General features: G+C 51.8%; 2 protein-coding genes across 3 annotated transcripts in view; one reads left to right on the top strand and one right to left on the bottom strand.

Moving 5' to 3' along the window:
• Positions 1 to 392, top strand: part of TVP23A (trans-golgi network vesicle protein 23 homolog A) — a 32,968-nt gene extending 32,576 nt beyond the window's left edge. For both annotated transcript variants that reach the window (XM_055561693.1, XM_055561692.1), the window contains one exon: positions 139 to 392. The gene's annotated coding sequence lies outside the window, so the exon portion shown is untranslated. The remainder of the gene's footprint in view (positions 1 to 138) is intronic.
• On the bottom strand, positions 263 to 18,319 carry NUBP1 (NUBP iron-sulfur cluster assembly factor 1, cytosolic). Its single transcript, XM_055561691.1, has 11 exons — positions 17,869 to 18,319; positions 17,685 to 17,789; positions 15,782 to 15,915; positions 10,698 to 10,766; positions 8,047 to 8,079; positions 7,215 to 7,305; positions 6,460 to 6,614; positions 4,770 to 4,880; positions 4,402 to 4,504; positions 1,280 to 1,363; positions 263 to 556 (listed from the first exon to the last, which is right to left on the bottom strand). Exons 1-11 carry the CDS (start codon positions 18,077 to 18,079, stop codon positions 498 to 500), a joined length of 1,155 nt encoding a protein of 384 aa, XP_055417666.1. The 5' UTR covers positions 18,080 to 18,319; the 3' UTR covers positions 263 to 497.
• Between the last annotated feature and the right edge of the window lie 1,591 nt (positions 18,320 to 19,910).

Genomic DNA, 19,910 nt, shown 5'->3' with positions numbered 1-19,910 from the left:
CCATGGACAGAGGAGCCTGGTGGGGCTACAGCCCATGGGGGCTGCAAAGACTTGGACATGACTTAGTGATTAAACCACAAGAACGACGCTGCAGTGAAACCACACATTCCTCCCTTTATCCCTTTGGTTCTTTTTCAGGCTTATTTTCCGAGGCAGCAAAGGCACAAAGTGAGATGTTCTGTGACAGGACAGCTTCCGACAGAGAAGAGAATTCCATGACCCAGGAGCTGCTGGGTTTTCACGAGAAGCAGGCCTCGGGGCAGAGGTTTGAGGAGCTGTTTTTATTTTTCAAATGGCGCATCTGTAAAGAACGTCCTTTACATACGTTCTAAAGGGAAGGTGTACAAATGCTAGATGATTAAAGTGTCTCTGAAAAAGTGATGTCACGCCATGCCTGGGGCTGGTCCCTTTCTGCCTGCGACCCGTGCGCTGTCCCCACGCTGGCCAGGCGTGACAGGATGGGTCGTGCTGCTTCCGTTCTTTCACAGCCTCCTGTCTCAGGAGCCGACGAGGTTCTCTCCTTTTGGCAGACGCTGACTACAGAATTCCTGGATTCCTGGAAAACAGGACGGCAGGCGCAGAAGCACTGGGGGCTTTCGGTGGCCCTGCCCTGTGCTGGCGAGGCCGCGTCTGAATGGGGCGGAGTCCCAGGTGGCTTAATTCACCCCAGAGTCCCATCTCAGCTGATGCCCTGAATCTCTGCAAGTGAGCCCAGTACTGTTGGCTGCCTGTCCGTGGTTACAGCCATGGCTGGAGGCCTCCTGTCGGCCCGTTCTCCAGAATGAGGATCCCGGAAATGCTGCTTACACTGGACACCATTTCACTAGGCCGGCAGGGCTCAGCCACAAGCCTGGAGCTTTAACTACCGACATATCTGCCTCAACTTCAAGGCCTCTGACAGCTGCCCATTGACTGAATCAGGCCTGCATCTGGGTCTGGTTTGGCTCACTGTGCTTTTTTTTTCCCCCTTCTTAAATTCTTTTTACAGTTTTACTGAGGTGTAACATTAATATTTCCTATACTGTAAACTTCACCCTCGCCGTGCTTTTAAGCTATGACTTAGTTCATAACACTGATGGACTGGAAGATTTTCCCAGACTCCTGGCTTCCTGGGCTGAGGGGGTCATCCCAGACCCCTCCACCCCCATGTCCCCATGGAGGCGGCATGGCCATTCACGACCCTGAATGGGATCTTCTCACTCCCAAGCCCACTCTGCTCACGTGCGTCACTTCCTGGCCCCGTGGCCCTCTGGATTCACAGGTCCCCTTAAGCACTTACTCTGAATTATACTTCTGTAGGCAACGGTGGCTGGTGAATCTGGTGCTTCTACCAAAAAAGACTGTCCTTTGTCGCAGCTCTTACCTTAAAGAAACAAAGGAAAAATAAAAACCCACAAAGAGAACACAGTGGTGACCTGAACTTGTGCCTGTGACATCGAAGACCTCGGGCCCACCTCCCTCGTAATGAAGATCAGAGCTCAGACAGAACGTCGGGCTCTCTGGGACCTCGCCTGCCTCCCCTCCACCCAGCAGCGAGTCTGGCTGGCGTTGCCTCATGGCTCTGACCTGTGCCTGGGCAATGCTGGGGCGGGTGGGTGGGTGTGTGTGCGCGTGCGCGCGTGTGTGTGTGCGCGCGCACGTGCCTGAGAACCCTCTGGGTGAAGTGTGGCAAATGCAGGTTCCAGGGCTCCATACAGAACAGATTCAGCAGCTCCTGGGTGGGCCCAGGAACCTGCATTTAAAAAAGATCGATTCATTCTCCAGTAAGAAGATAATGAAGACTCAGAGTGAAAGAGTACGGAGGACAGAAGGTTACACCGTGAAGAATGAGTTCAAGGGAAGCTACTGGGGTGTCAGCTCTTTCTAAAAATAAGTAAGTGTGGCGTATGCATACATATACACACTCAAGTATTTTTTTAAAAAATGCTTGGGCGCATACACATATTCCACTCATTGCTTTCTCCCTCTGTAACTGTATCTTGAAGGTCACTGCACCTTGGCATCAACCCATCCAGGTGGGCATGGGGGGTCCTGGGCCGGGGGGAGCTCATCTCCTGTCTGGTCCTGAGTAGACCCTGCCCCCACCCCCCCAGCCCCTGTCCCTGCTAGAGAAGCTGGATCAGTGGTCCCACAACCCACAGCTGCTCCCCAGCCTCTGGGGGGACACTGGCTGGGCCAATTGCAGAGCAATAGTCTCCCCAGCACATTGCTGGGTAGGACAGGGACACCTGGGGGTTTGGGGGTGCGGAGGGGGGCCCCACGCACTGGCCTGGACACTGTGGGTAGAAGCAGCTAGGGAAGCCTCCGAGTTCCTGCTCGCAGACCAGGTCTGGGAGGTCACAGGTCCCACAGAAGGCTCGTGGGGCCACTTCTTCCTGATGTTCACCCGGCATCCTCTCGCTCCTCGTCCTCCCCTCCCCAGGAGACCTGCCCAAACCCTCACAACTCGCTCTGGTCGGCTCCCCACCTCCACAAACCTCCCCTCTCCCTGCCCTGTCCGAGACCTCACCCCTCGCGTATGCCGTCCACCTGTGCAGCCCCCACAGTGGTTCCATCACATCCCCACCTAACACGTGAGCCTGAGGCTCAGAGCCCCGCAAGGACCCGCCCGAGCCCAGAGCCAGTGGAGGGGCGAAGGGGGTGGCGGGGGGATCCAGGCCTGGGGCGAGGGCCCGGGGGGCTGGGATCCCGACACCAAAGCCTGGCAGCTCCCTTGCTGCGTGTTTGCACAGGGGCTGTGCATGGCCTCCAGTCTCCCCGGTGATGGGGCTGCTCCCTCACTGCACAAAGCGGCTCTGGGGGCCTCGGCAGCCTCACCGGGCCCTGTCCGCCTTGCCTCAGCCCGTGGCAGTGTTCACCCCCATCCCTTCCCACGCTTGCTGCCCCTGGCTGTGCAGTTTCAACTGGAGGCGAGGTGCGCCCTGTCACGTGGGAGCGTGCCCAGTGGACGACACCGCGTCCTTGCAACCCCTGAGTCCCGAGGCCACCGTCCGGCCGCCTCTCCTACCAGTGCCTCTGAGGTCTGAGGCCGCCGCAGCCTGCAGCTGGCGGGAGTGACCACTCAGGCCCGCCACCCACCCGGCCCCACACGCTCGTATGGCCAGCCTGCCTCCAGGGGCGGTACCTGCTCCTACGACCCCAAAGGAAACGCTGGTCAATGCAAAGACAACACTAGGGAAGGCTGAAAAGCAGCCGGAGTTGTTTCTCGGGGGAGCCAGGTACCACAAGTGCTGCTGGGTGTGGGCACCGTCGAGGGGACTCCAGAAGCCACCCTGCTGGGGGCCCAGGCGCTCTGGGGTCTTCACGCCCCCCTCCTCGGGGCAGGCCTCCTCCACACTGTGCTCTTGGCTCCCTCTATGCCGTCCCCCCAGCGTGGACACGGCCCCCTCTGCTCCCACCTCTCACCAGCTGACATGCTAAGGCTCTGCCCGCTCCACACAGTACCAGCAGGGAGCTGGCTCTCCCGTGCTCGCTGGCCCTGGGTGGCATCCCCAGCTCCCCGGGGGTCACGCTGGGCAGCATGGACGTCAGGGACACCTCCTCCTCCCCACCTGCCCCAGCCTGTCGCTTCCCCTCTCTGTGTCCCTTCCTCTCCATGCTGATGCCCGGCTTGGTCTGGTCCTAACCGCCTCCCAACCAGTATAAGTGGCCCACGGCCTCAGCCTCTAAGCACATACAGCGCCCACCCTCCCTGGTCTCAGTTCCTGACAGCCGGGGTCCAAACCGCGAGGCTTGGCTGCAGAGCCGTCCACACCAACTCCCCGACAGTCTCCCTTGCCTCCTTAGGCCTCATCTACAAAACCTCACTGCCCCACTTCCTCGTCACAGACACATCTAACTTCAGCAAGCCCGACTCTGTTATGGTGGGGAAAGAAAGTCGGTGGTGGGTGTCACTGAAAGGGGGGTGGCTGTCCCCCACTCCACGCAGCAAGCTGATGCCCTGGAGTGAGTGTGGTGTGGAGATGGGGGCCCCAAGGACTCTGGTACCCAGAGAGGTGCATGACCCCTGAAGGCAGGCCAGCAACGTGCCCTCCTGCTCACCCATCCGGGCATCAGGAGGGCTGTGCTGGGCTTCCCTGCAGACAGGACAAGGTGGGGTGCCCTTCCTTGGGGTTCTCAAGGCTAATTCTGTCGATGACTTTCACGCCAGGACCTAATTCCTGTGTGAGACAGGACTCGAATACATGCCCTTGCCTCCTCCCCCCAGTCACCCCCGCCTGGCCCCTCTCCTTGCTGACTTCCTCTCCTCCCGCCCCCTGCGCCAGGTGCCTCCATGACCAGTCTCTCCTACACCCTTGTGGTCCCTTCCTGCCTCCCCGAGGCCCTCCTGCTCCCTCACCACACACCCGCTTGTTTCCTTGCTGCTCTTAGCTGGGGGGTGGGGGTGGGGGGCGCACCCACCTATGCGTGGATCCAGAGGCACTTTGCCAAGCAGCGGGATCTTCAGGTCCTGGCACATGGCCTCCGCACCCCCCGTCGTTGGTGGGAATATCTGAGACTCTTTCTGAAACGCAATGTAAAAGGGGGAGGAATCCTGAGTTTGTGTCAGAATTGTATGAATGGACCACACTTTAAACAAACTTTAAATAACAAAAAGGCTCTTCTGAGTGTGAATTTCCATTAAATCGGCAACAGAGGATTGTTTTCTTTTTTTTTTAAACTATTCCTGTTCCCAAACGATGGGGAAAGCAGAAACGGTTTCCCAGACACCCGACCCCACCATCTCCCCAAGCGTGGAGGCCGGGACTTGGGGGGGAACGTGCTCTCACCTGACATTTGGGGCAGATGAAGCCACTCATGTTTTCCACCACCCCGATGATGGGCAGCTTCACCTTGTGGCAGAAGCTGATCTCTTTCCGGACATCCTGGAGCGACACTTCCTGTTAAGGTTCCAGAAGACTGGTTATTTCAGAGTCTGGGCACAAAGAGGGAACGATCGCGTGGTGGAGGGACGGCTGCAGGGCCGCGGCATCACTGTCGTGAAGCTTTAGAGACTCTGTATATAAGGGCTTCCCTGGTGGCTCAATGGTAAAGAACCTGCCTGCCAATGCAGAATTGCAGAGAGTCAGACACGACTTAATGACTGAACAACAACCGTTCCCTGAGTGTTTCATGCAACCACGTGTGAGCCTTGTTTTAGCCGGGGGCGGGGGGCAGCCTGCAGGCTCGCCTGGCTGCCCTGTTTTCGTAGATCGAGTTCTTCTGGAGCACAGCCTGACCACCACATTACCTCTGGCCACTTTCATCCCATAATGGTACCACTGGGGAGCTGGGACAGAGACCCTGTGATCCGCAAAGCCTGAAATAGTTCCCCTCTGGCCCTTAACAGAAAAAGTCTGCTAACCTCTGACCTTGGTTATCATGACCACAACTTTATGGACCAAAAGAAAATAAGGAATATTACCTGGTTTGGAGCCCTGCGAATTCACTTCTGGACCCTATGTGCCTTACAGCGAGAGGAGCGTGGGTAATCAGAGCTTAGTACCCTACCCAATCCATCTTTAATTTTATTGCAGACACATGTCCAAGTGTTGTGTGCTATCAAGCACAGCTCTAACAGTTGTGGGCCCCCAGTGGACCTGGGCTTTGAGTCTATTCTCCTGAGGCCCATGTTTGCCTCTTGAGCCCTTGGAGGCTGGGGTGCAGACAAAAGGGCTTGGCTAGAAAGTAAACCCGCTGGTACTAAGCATCTCCGTAGGGTGCCTCTGGTTCTCTCCCTAGTGTCCTCTAAAAGCCCTGCTTTCTCAAAAATGACCCCCAAAGAAAGCCAGCTGCTGGATGTGCAAGGCTCCGAGGGAGTGGGTGTGCCCAGCGTGAAGTCCTGTTTTCTGGAGAAGTGACAGACACAGAAGCAGACACAGCGCATCCTCGCCAGCTTCTGGAACGGCCACTGCCCTCCTCCTGAACCTAAGGGGGGCTCTGTTTCCTTTCACAGTAAATGTGGTATTGGAGAGGCCACTCTTGTGTCAACTCGATTGCTGCTGTTGCTTTTGACCATTTTTAGAGTGGTTTTAGGCTCACAGAAAGCACACAGTCCCCACATGGGAAGCCTTGCCCGCTGTCAGCACCTGCCATCAGGGTGGATGTCCCAGCTCCACTGTCCCTGAAGGTCACTTCTTTGGGACTTGCTCTCGAGAGTACAGCTGGTCTAAGGGTTTAAGAGCGCATGGCTGGTTGCCCAGCTCTGTTAAATATTCATCAGGAAACATTTCTAATGAAGCATCCGTCTTCTCTCCACCGCCATCCTTGGGCCAGGGCCCCTTCCACCCCTGCTCTAGGCAGCCCCCACCCCAGCCACCTCATGCCTCCCTGTCCACCGACAACGGCTGAACTGAAGATAAACATAAGGTTTCTGCGGATCCCAGCCAGGGTGTTGGGGAGCCCAGGGTCTCAGGCCGTGGAAGAAAGAGCTCCCCCAGTGCAGTGCCCCAGATCCCACTCCACCTGGCCCTCGCCCACCTGCGGCGTGGTGATGATTACCGCCCCGTCGATGTGCGCTGCGGCCAGGTACTGTGCCACAGAGAGGTGTTCATCCGACGTCCCGGGAGGGGTGTCCACGATGAGGTAGTCCACCTCGCCCCAGTCCACGTCACGGAGGAACTGCTTGATCATGCCTGTGGGGGAGGCAGTGGTGATGCACGCTAGCTCCTGTCCTCTGACCCTACAAAAGCACAGCTCCTGACCCTTACGCACAGCTTGTCTATGCGCTCCGTTGGTGGGGTGTGACAGTGCCTGGGGGCTTGTCCAAAACTAGGGAGGGTCTTCTACTTGCCTCCAGGGTGGCCAGGGAACTGCTAACACCCTGTGATGCGGAGGACCGTCCACCCCCCAACCTCCCCAACAAGGGATTGTCTGGCTCAGAACATCACAGCACCGAGGCTGAGGAGCCTTGCCCAGGTTGGCACTTCCGTACCTGCAGCCTGGACACCCTATCAAACTGGTACTGACTTCACCCTATATCCTCCTCTCTCTGACAAGAGCACAAACCACCAGAGGGATCATTTCAGGATTAGGTGGGTTTTCAGGAGAGAAAAAACCCATCAGAGATACAAAAATTTGTAACGTTACATTTATTACATAAAATTGGAATTTCTATGGGCTCTCTTCAACCAGTGAAGAAAGAGGCCACCAGAGACACAGGCCATACTGATGGGATGGGATTCGCTTCTGCCCCTGGAAGGACGTGACAAGAGACAGAAAGCAGAGTAACAAACCATTTTTCTTTGGTCCCCTCCAGATGACAGCATCATCGGGGCTGCTGAGTAAGAAACCCACCGACATCACCCCCAAATTGTCTTCCAGGAACTGGAAAGGATGATGCAAGAGACATTTTACTTCAAACCACAGTGCCAGGCACTTCCCTATATCTTGTGTCTGAGCGCAGGCGGAAGAAATTGAGGGGGCAAAGTTACTATGTGATGTGAGTATATATTCACTTTTTGAATCCTTAAATCTCTCCCACCCCCAAAAAAATCATTAAAAAAAAAAAAGGTTACCATATTTGGGGGGATTGAAAGAATCACCATACGGCCCTAGGTGGCAATGACAATGAACTCAGCTGAAATGAACAAATACTGTCTCCTCTGAAGGAGGTCACAGAGGATGAGATGGCTGGATGCATCATGACTCAGTGGACATGAGCTTGAGCAAACTTCGGGAGACAGTGAAAGACAGGGAAGCCTAGTGTGCTGCAGTCCATGAGGCTGCAAAGAGTCAGGCATGACAGAGCGACTAAACAACAACAAACTTGCTGTTTTAATCTGGCTGGCCCCGCTTCTGGTTTTGTACATAAAGTTTTATTGGAAAAGGGCCACAGTCATTCATTTGCATATCACTACTTTCCATCTACAATGGCGGCAACTGTTTGGCCCACAAACTGGAAAGAGCTACTCTCTGAGCCAATCCCTGGTCGTAACTGGATCCCCCAGGCCCAGGAAAGTGCCTCAGTGACTACCCGTTGACTGATAAATAGCCACCGATTGACTGCCCACCACTATCCCTTATGTACACACCACCCTGAAGGGAAGGCCTGGGGTGGGCACTCACCACTGGAGACCAGCCCGAGCCGCTCTGGTGAACCTGCGGGAACAGGAGCCTGTCTCATTTGTGAGAAATTACACACCCTGGTCGTGCTTTACACGCAAAGTTTATGCAGTAGGAGGGCAGTTTTATAAATTACGATTCGTCGTCTTAAAGGCTGCCACTGAATTCTTAACAGGGAGTGAATACCAGGGGGTCAGGGTTAGGCGATACAGGTTCATGCTCAGTTGCTCAGTCATGTCCGACTCTTCGCAACCCTATGGGCTGCAGCCCACCAGGCTCCTCTGTCCATGGGATTTTCCAGGCAAGAATACTGCAGTGGGTGGGTTGCTGTGCCCTCCTCCAGGGGACCTTCCCAACCCAGGGATGGAACCTGTGTCTCTTATGTCTCCTGCATCGGCAGGCAGGTTCTTTACCACTAGTGCCACCTGGGAAGCCAGAGATACAGATGATAGAGTGCATACGCTTTCCCCTCCCAGGTTGGGCGATCTGGAAACTCTGCTTAAATATCGGGTCAGGGAACCAGTGTTCATCCGAGTCCAGTATGATCTGGGGGATTTTAAAAGCATGACAAAAACCGGTTGGGGATTGCTGCGAAGATGCAGGTAACTGAGTGGAGGGACGACCCTGAGTGAAGCAGCGGTCACGGAACCCTCCCGCTGGTGGTCTGAGCTGCTGCCCCAGGGGACAAGCCCTGGAAAAGGGGTGTCGGCGGGAAGCTGGGGCTATTTCAAGACCCAGATGCTTTCCAGTTAGGTGTCACTAACTGCCAGGGTGAGGGCTTCCCTGGTTGTTCAGTGGTAAAGAATCCACCTGCCAAGGCAAGAGACTCAGGTTCCATCCCTGGGTTGGGAAGATCCCCTGGATAAGAAAATGGCAACCCACTCCAGTATTCTTGCCTGGAGAATCCTATGGACAGAGAAACCTGGCAGGCCTTAGTCCCTGGGGTCAAAGAACAGTTGGACACGACTTAGCGACTAAGCAACAACAAACTTCCAGGGTTGAAGTCTACTCCAACGCTTTTCTATGAAACTGGAACTTAACGCAATTTCTAACTGCACATCAAGTCTTAGAATTTATGCTTCAGGCAACGTTGGAGCCAAAAGAGAAGGCCCATTTTTCCTGATGACATCTTACTTTTGTAAACAGTTGACTCAGATATAATTCACATACCACACAGTTCACCCAGTTAAAGCGTACACTTAAGTGGCTTCAGGATAGTCACAGAATTGCACATCCATCACCACAATCAACGTCAGAACATTCTGTTTACTCTAAGAAGATACCCTGCACCCCTCAAGTGTCACCCCCAACCACCACGCTTCCCCCCACTCCTAGGTCATCATGGATCTACTGTGTCTACAGAGGTGCCTGTCCCCAACATTTGACAGAAATGCAATTCAGGTAATATGTGACTCTTTGTCACTGGCTTCAAAGTCATACTTCAAATAAAAAAAACCCCATTAATTCCTATTAATAATCATTCTCTAAGTCACTGGTCTTGAAAGAGGGGGTAAACCCGATGATCCAACAGCACAGGAGAAGAAAAGGGTGGAATTTCTCACCATTTACAATGTTCAGTTTTTATAAACGACTCGTGCGCCGGCTCAGTGGGTAGCACGTGTGTGTGACTGACGATGAAGGGAGACCCACGCTTCAGAGCCTGCTGCCCACGGGTACGTGGTCAGAGCCATGGTCCCGCTGCTCCGCCCTGACCCCGCACAGCATCAGCGCCTCTCAGCACGTGGGAAGCAAGTGCCAAGCCCTGAGCAGAGTCCCCAGGGGCTGGCCCCATCCACCTGGGCTACTCTCTGCCACCCTGAGGGCCACTCTGCGTGGCCCCACAGGCTACTGGGTACGAGGACAGTCCCCAGCCCAGCATGCCTTCCTCCTGGCTCTCTGAGCAGGGTGCCCTTGACCACCTCCTCCCAGAGAGCAGCTCCCCGGGCCCCCTCCCTGCCATCTGTCCCATCCCCTCGCTTCACGTAGATTCCTATTGTCACCCGTCCTTCCCATGAGGGCAGGGTCTTTATCTGCCTCGTTCACCTCTGAACGGCAGCACCCAGTGCTTCGTAAAGAACGAACCCATCCCGACAGCCCCGGACAAGGCTGGTCCTCCAGGCTGGCTTCAAAATGCAACCCCCTGGGAGCCCCTTCCTGGCCAGCTCTGCGCACCAGGGCGGGAGGAGGCGGTGGCACCTAGCTCGGCTGCCTCCCACCCCCCAATCCCACGTCACCCGCCTGCCTCGCGGTCTCACTTCCCCTCACTTCCCCAGTGACCACAGGGGCAGAAAGATTCCCTTGCTTCCAGCCTACAGAGCCCTTGCCAGCCCTGCTCAAGCTTTCCCAGCCAGGACCAAGTTTTTGTGTCTGACTTCTGCATTTGACTTGCTCTTTCCCTTCCCCTCTAAGACGGCATCGAAATGAACACTTCTCAGATGGCTTGGATGAACTTACAGATGGGTCGCCCCCCCCAACACACCCCCAAACTCACAGCTGTTGTTAAAAGTAGACCCTCGACTGAACCCTCCCTGATGTGGTCACATCCAGGTAAAAACGCACGCGCTCCGCTGACCCCCTGGCTTAGGGTGCACAGCTCAGGGCTCAGGTTCATTATAAGAAAATATTTCCTGGTGTTTTTAAAATTTTGCTCTTACCTGTTCTCCTTCCAATCCCATGATCTTGGGAATTGACGGCCCGCATATATCGATGTCTAGAAGAGCAACCTGGGGAACAAGAAGAGACCAGGGCAGTGATGCAATGCAGGTCCAATCCTCCGGGTGTGCATGATCGGGAGGGGACGGGGTTCGAGCAAAAGAAGGGAGGGGAGAAGACACAGAGAAACCGGGTGGAACGTGGACCGAGTAGAGTCTCAGAGTCACAACATTCCCTTCCGGGCCGTGGAGACACAGTCAAGACACCCAACAAGTGCAAAGTACATCAACACCCCCATGCTCCCCCCAACCCCTGCCACCCTCAATACGGCCTATTTTCAAGGTGAGCTTATGAACCAGGATGTCAGGTTGTTCGCAGATTCAGGTCCAGCCACTGTTTACCTGGTCTTTACCACATCCTGGGGGGGGGTGGTGTGTGTGTGTGTGTGTATCCTGGGGGGTGTGTGTGTGTGTGTGTGTGTCCTGGGTTGTGTGTATGTGTGTGTGTGTCCTGGGGGGGGGGGTGTGTGTGTGTGTGTGTGTGAGATCATTATAACTGCTTTACCAAAGAATAAACTGCGGCTCAGTCTGGGGGGGGGGGGGGGGGTGTGTGTGTGTATGTGTGTGTGTGGGTGTGTGTGGGTGTGTGTGTGATCATTATAACTCTGCTTTCCTGAAGAAGAAACTGCAGTTCAGAGATGCCCAGAGACTTGTTCAACAAGCAAGGAAGAGAGCTGGGACTTAAACCAAGGTCTCTGGACTCCAATACCAGGGTTCTTCCCACGGCTCCGGGGGCCTGGCTAGGAGGGCCGGAGTGGACCCTCCAGCTGAGTTCTGAGCAAGCCCTGTTTTCCTTTGATGCTGAAGGTTAACAGTGGCGTAGGTTCAACTTCTAAAGGAGAAAGAAAGAATAAGGAAACACACAGAAGTTCTTTGCTAGTGACATGTCCAGCCCAGGAGGACTCTTTCCACCCCAAATGCCCCGCTTTCCCCATGTGATATGTGAAAAGGTCTGAGACAGCTTTCAGAAACTCTCTAAAGAGCAGAGCTATTCATCCTGAAAGAGCTTATGTCTTAGATCCAAAGTGCAGCACCTCTGGGTAACTTTTTAACTTGCCCCAAATTCGTTTCTTGCTTCCCTCTTCCATTCTCTCAACAATCCCTTATGATCTCCTCCTGTGGTCCTCACATGACCTCACACCGGGGTCAGCAAAGGGGTTCATACACTGGATCACCATCTGCCTCCTGCACCCTCTGCTGGACCTCAAGAAGAATGCAACAGAACTCATCCTAACGACCATTCTTGAGGCTTCAGGCTGGTGTGTGTTTAATGGTCCAGAGATTTTACATCAGAGCCTGAGGACCTGGGCAATTACACCATCCCTACAGCCCTAATGGGAGACTTCTGTGAAGGCTCTTGAGTTTCTAGCCTCTAGGTCTAGAATGTCTCACTCTCTTTTGGGAACAGTTTAACCCATTTCCTTTTGAGGAATTATTAATACATCCCCTCCACCCCCAACAGAAGGGGTATCTTGAGTGAAAGATGCAGGAAAGATATCCCATGCACTCATTCCCATAGTGGTCTTCACCCCCTCCATACTCCAGGGAGTGGAATGAAGAAATAATAATGATGACTATCAGGGACACTGACTGAGCACTTCCTATGCATCAAGTGTCGTGTTAAGCATTTTACAGTTCCATGTATCATCTCACTCAGGACTGAGTCCCATTTTACAGATGAGAACACTGAGGCAGAGAGTCTGATAACCTGCCCACGGTTACAGCAGTGGGGTGGGCAGTGCTGGGAGGTGATGGTGGGCAGACTGACTCCAGAGCCTGTGTTCTTGGCCACCACACTAGACCTCGCCCCGCTCTGGCCCCACAGGTTCAGCTAGACTCCGGATCCTCCCTCTTCTCCAGCAGTTAGACACCCTGCTACTCCATCTCCCCAGCTTTGCTCTCCTTTCCTGCCACTGGTTTCAGCCCCCGCACTAGCTGTGACCTTGCGGCCCCTCATGGAGACAAGACCAGCGTTTCCTGCTGGCTCACCATCACCCTCTGACAACACTTGCTGCTGCTGTAGTAACACTCGGACCATCCTCTTTGCCACGGGAATGTCCTCCTTGCGCGTTCAAGCCTCCTGGGCTGGCCCCCCATCCTCGGCTCCTCCACTGTAGCAGCAGCAGCGGCCCTGCCCTGCCCGCCTGTCCAGTCTGCCCTGGCGGTTCCGGCTCTGTGCCTCTGCCTATACCTCCTCCCTCCACCTTCCACCAGCTGGCATCAGAGCCCACAGGATGCCTTCTCCAACCTGCTGCCCAGCTGGCTCCGGGCAGTCCCTTCTCCCTTTCACCAGATCCCTCAAGCACACCTTAGGTAACAGAAACCAGACTCCAGAGAAGCCCACATCTGTCAGGCAGGTCAATGGGAGTGGCTCCACACATCATAAAACGATCAGAAGAGAAATGAGTTACAAGCGCAATTCAGAGCCACAGTCAATGAGAGAAACACCAAGCTTTCCAGACCCCCTAGTCCCACCTCAGCACTGTCTCCAGAAGGCCATGGCCTCCCCAGCATTTCAGTCCTCCTGCAACAAAGTTCTTCTCCAGCCAGCACCGGCGCAGCTGGGCTACAAACCAAACCACCAAACCAGGGGCTGGCGAGCTGCCACCCGGGGGCCAAACCCAGAATGCCACCTATTTTTGTACAGACCACAGCTAAGAATGGCTATTATGTTTTTAGAGTAAGGGGGAAAAAATCAAAAGAATATTTTTATTTCATGACTGTGAAAATTATGAAATTCAAAGTTTTATTAGAACACAGCCACAGTCATTTGTTCACAGGCTGCTTTCGTGTTAAAGGGGCAGAACTGAAAGTTGCTACAGAAACTGTATAACCTACAAAACCTAAAATAATTAACATCTGGCGCTTTATATAAAAAGTCTGCTGACCTCCAAAGTCAACTCTTTTTTAACCCAATGATTTAAAAAATATATATATTCCTGGAGTCCTCGGTGAGGTATCAAAGAGGTCGTTGTGCATCTGTGTATCTGTGTGTGTGTACACACACTGAGGGCAGGCTGGAATGGTGGGCTTCATTCCCCTGCCCACGGTAGCTGCCTTTACTGGTTTTTTTTCGTGCAGGAAATTTAGCCATTATTTTATTAAGAACTTAGGATGCTATTTCATACTGGAATAGAATGGTTTATCTCACACAAGTAGAAAGTACTGGCATTTATCCAGTTTTTAGTTTAAAAAAAATAACTGGAAATATAGCACAGTTTTGAAATGTCAATATTAAATTAAAAGTACTCTACAGTCCCTGCTAGTACTATCTTAATAAAAAAGCCAAATAAAAGGGAAAGGCCATTAGTCAGTTATAAGACAAATATGAAAAGTTAGCCTTTATACATATAAAATAAGTTTCAACATTCAAAATGCAAAAAGAGAAAACTAATTTTCAAAAACGCATCAATGTATGCAAGAAAGCACACACCAAGGCAGTGGAAAGAACTGAAAATGGTCTGGAACAGCTTTCAACACAAACCTAATAAAATTGTTTCTATGTTACACCGAACCCCCCTGCAGGCCCCAAACAGTCCTCTAGTGGAAAAACAGTTGGCAATCTATGCAGAGTTTTGGCAAAACCAAAAAGGTGGAATGCATTCTGTGTTTAAAAAAAAAAAAACAAAACACCAGTATTCATGGTTTCATCAGGTATAACACCATCAGTTCAGTTCAGTCGCTCAGTCGTGTCTGACTCTTTGCGACCCCATGAATCGCAGCACGCCAGGCCTCCCTGTCCATCACAAACTCCAGGAGTTTCCTTAAACTCTTGTCCACTCAGTCGGTGATGCCATCCAGCCATTTCATTCTCTGTCATCCCCTTCTCCTCCTGGCCCCGATCCCTCCCAGCATCAGGGTCTTTTTGAATGAGTCAATTCTTCACATGAGGTGGCCAAAGTACTGGAGCTTCAGCTTTAGCATCAGTCCCTCCAATGAACACCCAAGACTGATCTCCTTCAGAATGGACTGGTTGGATCTCCTTGCAGTCCAAGGGACTCTCAAGAGTCTTCTCCAACACCACAGTTCTAAAGCATCAATTCTTCGGTGCTCAGCTTTCTTCACAGTCCAACTCTCACATCCATACATGACCACTGGAAAAACCATAGCCTTGACTAGATGGACCTTTGTTGGCAAAGTAATGTCTCTGCTTTTGAATATGCTATCTAGGTTGGTCATAACTTTCCTTCCAAGGAGTAAGCATCTTTTAATTTCATGGCTGCAGTCACCATCTGCAGTGATTTTGGAGCCCCAAAAAATAAAGTCTGACAGTGTTTCCCCATATGCCATGAAGTGATCAAAGTGAATACTGGGGTCATGTTCTATAATCAAAGCAAAACTGTATGAGGCCCAATGAATAACCTGTATTTTCTTTTTTTTTTTTTTACTATCACAGGGACTGCAAATTTCCAGTTGACCTTTTTGGTAAAAAATTTTCTCTTCCTCTCCCTCTCATACCTCTTATTCAAGCTGAAATCCTGAGAGCGGCCCCGGGGAATCTGAATTTTCCTGCTCCTCTGTGTATGTGGGTGTGAGTGAATGGCCTAGGTCAGGGGTCAGCAAATGTTTTCTTCAAGGGCCAAATGGAAAGTGTTTTAGGCTCTGTGGGCAAAATCCAGGATGATATGTAGGTTCTATTGTAACATTGTAAAAACAACCATTTATAAACATAAAAACCGCCCAGAGCTCACAGGCCATAAGAAGACAGGCTCTTGTTGGCAGACCCCTGGCTAGAAAAGACAGAAAGGGGGTTTCATAAAGACCCATAAAGAGAAAGAAGCTTGAACTGAACATAATAAATAATCAGCAAGACTAGAAAAATGTACACCTGGTATCCATGTTCATGGCTAGAGAATCCAATGAAATATTCATTTCATTGCTCAACTCCCTTGCATTTTCTTGTTCCCTCTGCAGGGATATAAATTCCAAAGAGGCCAATTCAGCTGTTGCTAAGAGTCAGCCCCCTGCCAGCCATCATGAGCCCTGAGAAAGGAAGGAGCCTCTCCCAGTTTTCCCCAAGGTCCCACCTGCGTGTTTTCATCCTCCGCTAGGCCATGGGCCAGGTGGGCGCTAAATGTGCTTTTCCCAACGCCGCCTTTCCCAGACAACACCAAGATCTTGTGTTTCACGGTCTTCATTTTTTCTTTGATTTCCTCTATGGCTGCAAAGAAAGCAAGTCAGGTGACCAAGCTCCTGACTCAGTCTTTCAGTTTTTAAATTTTTACTGCAGTAGAGTTGATTTACAATGTTATGTTAGTTTCTGCTGTAAAGTGAGTCAGTTATATCTGTACATATATCTACTTTTCTTTAAGATTCTTTTCCCATATAGGTCATTACAGAGTCCTGCTCAGAGTTTCCTGTACTATACGGTAGGCCCTTATTAGTTACCTATTTTATATATAGTGGTGTGTATATGTCAATCTCAATCTCCCAATTTATCACCCCCCTGCCCTGCCCCAGTACCATAAGTTTGTTTTCTACATCTGTGACACTATTTCTGTCTTGTATATAAGTTCATTTGTACCACTCTTTTAGATTCTACATATGAACAATATCATATGATATTGATATTTGTCTTTCTCGGAATGTCGCTCTTCCGATGGGCTGGAAGGAGGTAAGTGCTCGACTGTTTCAAGGGATCATGAGTGAAACAGCAGCTCACCAACGGTAGTAATAAGAGCTACAAAAAATCCAAAAAAGCCCCCAAAACAAACCCACAAGGCTACTAGCACATCTGAGAGTTCCTTACTTCTTGGTTTACTCATTTGTCTCCTCTGCTGCTGCTGCTGCTGCTAAGTCACTTCAGTCGTGTCCGACTCTGTGTGACCCCAGAGACGGCAGTCCACCAGGCTCCCCCGTCCCTGGGATTCTCCAGGCAATAACACTGGAGTGGGTTGCCATTTCCTTCTCTACTAGAATATAAAGCCCATGAAGCAGGGAACTCAGCAGTATGAACTATATTCCCAGGTCCAGAACACAGCTCTGAATGCAGCAGTGATTCCCAACCTGGGGGCAAACCCCATCAGGATGCATTTGGCAGTGTCTTGAGGTATTTTTGGTTGCCATGGGAAGGAGTGCTGCCCACATGTAGCGGGTAGAGGCCAGGAATGCTGCTAAATGTCCTACTATGTTCAGGGCAGAGACACACTCACAACAAAGAATTATCCAGCCCTGAATGTCAGGAGGGCTGGGAGTGAGATGCTGACAAATACTGCAGGCACTTAGTACCTGTCACGATAACCATCATTATTACACATTTATAATACTATGTCTTCAGTATTTCCTCCTAGTTAAAAGCCTTAAAACACTGTAACTGTTTTTCGCCAGTTTGCTGTGGAAACGGAGGGTCAGAGAGGTTAAGGCTTAAAAATGAGACAGATGACCTCATCTGTCTCAATCACAGCTGTGTACCCAGCACAGAACACTCTGCCTGCAAGTGATTAATTCATACTTCTGTTGAATTCATGGAAGAGCTCCTCAAAAAGAAAGGAAATTTTGTCCAAAAAAAACAGCTGGCAGAGCTAGGATTTAAGCCTAGGCTCCCTGACTTCAAAGTTTATATCCTATTCAGGCTGGTGCCGCCCTCCTTCCGACCAATTCCACTTGCTGTCACTCAAACTTTTCGTCCCACCTCTAACCCTGCCCACCTTCACCCCTGCCCCGCCCCTCCCGAGACCCCTATGGACTCCACGCCAGTCACGGATTCAGGCTCCGCCCCGACCCCGCCAATTTTTTCCACGTTCTTCCCCTCCGGGCTCCGCTTCTGTCACTCATTCCTCAAGCCTCGCCCCTTAACTGCAGACGTTCCCCACGCCCGCCCCCTCTGGGCCCCGACCCTGTCACTCATCCCTACCCCTCCCACTCCATCTACGCCCCGCCTCTTCCGGAATCGCGCTTTTCACTTCCATTCAAGCCTTGCCCCTTTCTCACCCGGGTCCGCGGCAGCACCGGCTCCAGAAGCGCAGAGCCGCTGGTTGGGGCACCCCTGACATGAGGCCCCTCGACCTGCTTGGGCACTGTCGGCCCCTGGACAGTCTGCGCGGAGACAGGATCACAGTTAGAATGCCTCCTCTCCTTTCAGCTCCCCCTACCCGAGCCCCCTCCGCGCGCTCACCGTGAGGCACCTCCTCCATTCTGCTGCTCTGGACGCTTGCGCGGTCACCGGAAACCGCGGTTGCATATTTCCGTCTCGTGGCGCTCAATCTGACCCTCCAGCTGCGCGAAATAAGTCTCCGAAAGAGGACTTTGCGCACGCGCAAACCCTGTGGCAGGTGCTTAGGGAGGTTTTCTGTTCCTTTTAAAACTGAGCCTCGGTTATCTATCATAAATACTTCAGCGTGCCTGCTAGAAACAAAGGGGTTTCCCTACATCAATGCCATTTTCATACCCAAGAGATTTGATTGACGCAAAGCTGTTAGCTTATATACACTTTTATTTTCAAGTTAAGGAGGAGCCTGCCATCCTCGCTCCCCCAATCCCCTTGATTAAATTCAGGTTAAAGTTTTTAGCAGAATGCACTTGAAGTTGTAGCACAGCAGGAAGCGCATGATACCAGTTGGTCCCATTATTGGTGTTATTGGGGCTTGATCACTTAATAAAGATGTTGAGTGCTCAAACAGAAACACACCAGGGAATGGTACCATTTTCCATTTGTAATTAATACGGACTTTGTGGGTGACATGTTGAAGTCATGTGAATATCTTGTTCTCAATCAACCTTTCACCCAGTGGTTTTAGCTTCATTCTTTGCCCGGTGGCAGGGAGGAAAGCGTCTACTGTTCTCTAACCTTCCCCTCCCTACTCCTCCTCACAAGGCTGTAAGAGTGACGGTGAAGTAAAACAAAATCAAACAAAGCTTCTCTCAGCTTTGTTCCAGGTCTCCTACTCTCCCAGCCAAACTCCTGTGCCTCAGCTGGGATGGAATTTTCCATCTGTTGTGTTTGGGAGCAGAAGACTGGAAGCCAGGTGGCAAAGCAGATTCCCCAGGCCCATCCCTGACCTACTTAATCAACAACTAGAGGTATGGGCCTGGGAATCTGCATCTTCACATTCTCACCAGATAGCAATGACATCCACTAAAGTTTGAGAACCACTTCTTAGCACGAGCACTCCTCAAGACTCTTTTCTTGGACCACTTTTAGTGGAACTTTCCACATCTTCTGATATCCCATATGAAACATTCCCCAGTCTCCAGCCCCTATTTCTCACTAAGTTCAAACCCATGTATCTCAATCGATGCCTATTGGATTTTACTGCATGGATGTCCTGTGAGCATGACAAACATGTCCACAGCTTTCTCAAACTAGTTCCTGTCTCTGGAGCTCTCATCTCAGAGACTGATGCTACCCCTGCTGAAGCACTCAAGTCATCAGCCTGAACACCAGCCTCATTTAGTTCTTTCTGTCTCCCTTGTATTGGTTAGCAATTGCTGCGTAACAAATTATCCAGATATCTAGTGGTTAAGACAACAGTGGTTTCTTATTTCTCATGACTCCTCTGATTTTATTTGGGCTCACTCATGTGGCTTCATTCAGGCAGGGGCTGACTAGAAGATCCAAGACTCTCTCATGTCCCTCTGGATTTCCCACCACATGGCACCTCTCCACACGTGGTCTCTCATCACTCAGTGGTCCAGCCTGATCATCTTTCCATGGCCACTGGGCAAGGCTGGGATCTTGCACAGGCTCATGATCTCACATTCTGTTGGTCAGGGCAAGTCACAAGGGCAGCCCAGGTTCACAAGGTGGGGAATCAGACACCACATCCTGATGGGTGTAGTGGCAGATGGGCACAGGGATGGGGGTAAACATTGGTACTCACCGTTGGAGACATCTGAGACACTCACTCAGGCATCAAGTCCTGTGGCTTCCCCCCTGGGGGGTGTGGTGGCCTGGCTGTGCACATGGCCTGATTCTTCACCCTCCTCTTTATCTGTGTGCTTTGCTATCCGGTTTTGCAGTGCATTCTGTTCTGTCATTGACTCTGGGCTTAGGGATGTGTGTTACTTAGGTAATGAGATGTTAGCAAATGGGACCTAAGAAAAACGTCGTAAAAGCCTGTTTTCACTTCCCTCTCATGTCCCTCTGCCATGACAGTGAGGCCATCTTTGGGCTAAACCATGGAAGGTTATTCGTGGAGCTAAGCCAAGTCACTCCAG

Source organism: Bubalus kerabau, chromosome 23, assembly GCF_029407905.1.
Source record: "Bubalus kerabau isolate K-KA32 ecotype Philippines breed swamp buffalo chromosome 23, PCC_UOA_SB_1v2, whole genome shotgun sequence".
Lineage (NCBI taxonomy): Eukaryota > Metazoa > Chordata > Mammalia > Artiodactyla > Bovidae > Bubalus > Bubalus kerabau.
Note: the sequence above shows the minus strand (reverse complement) of the source record. Positions and strands in the feature narration are given on the sequence as shown.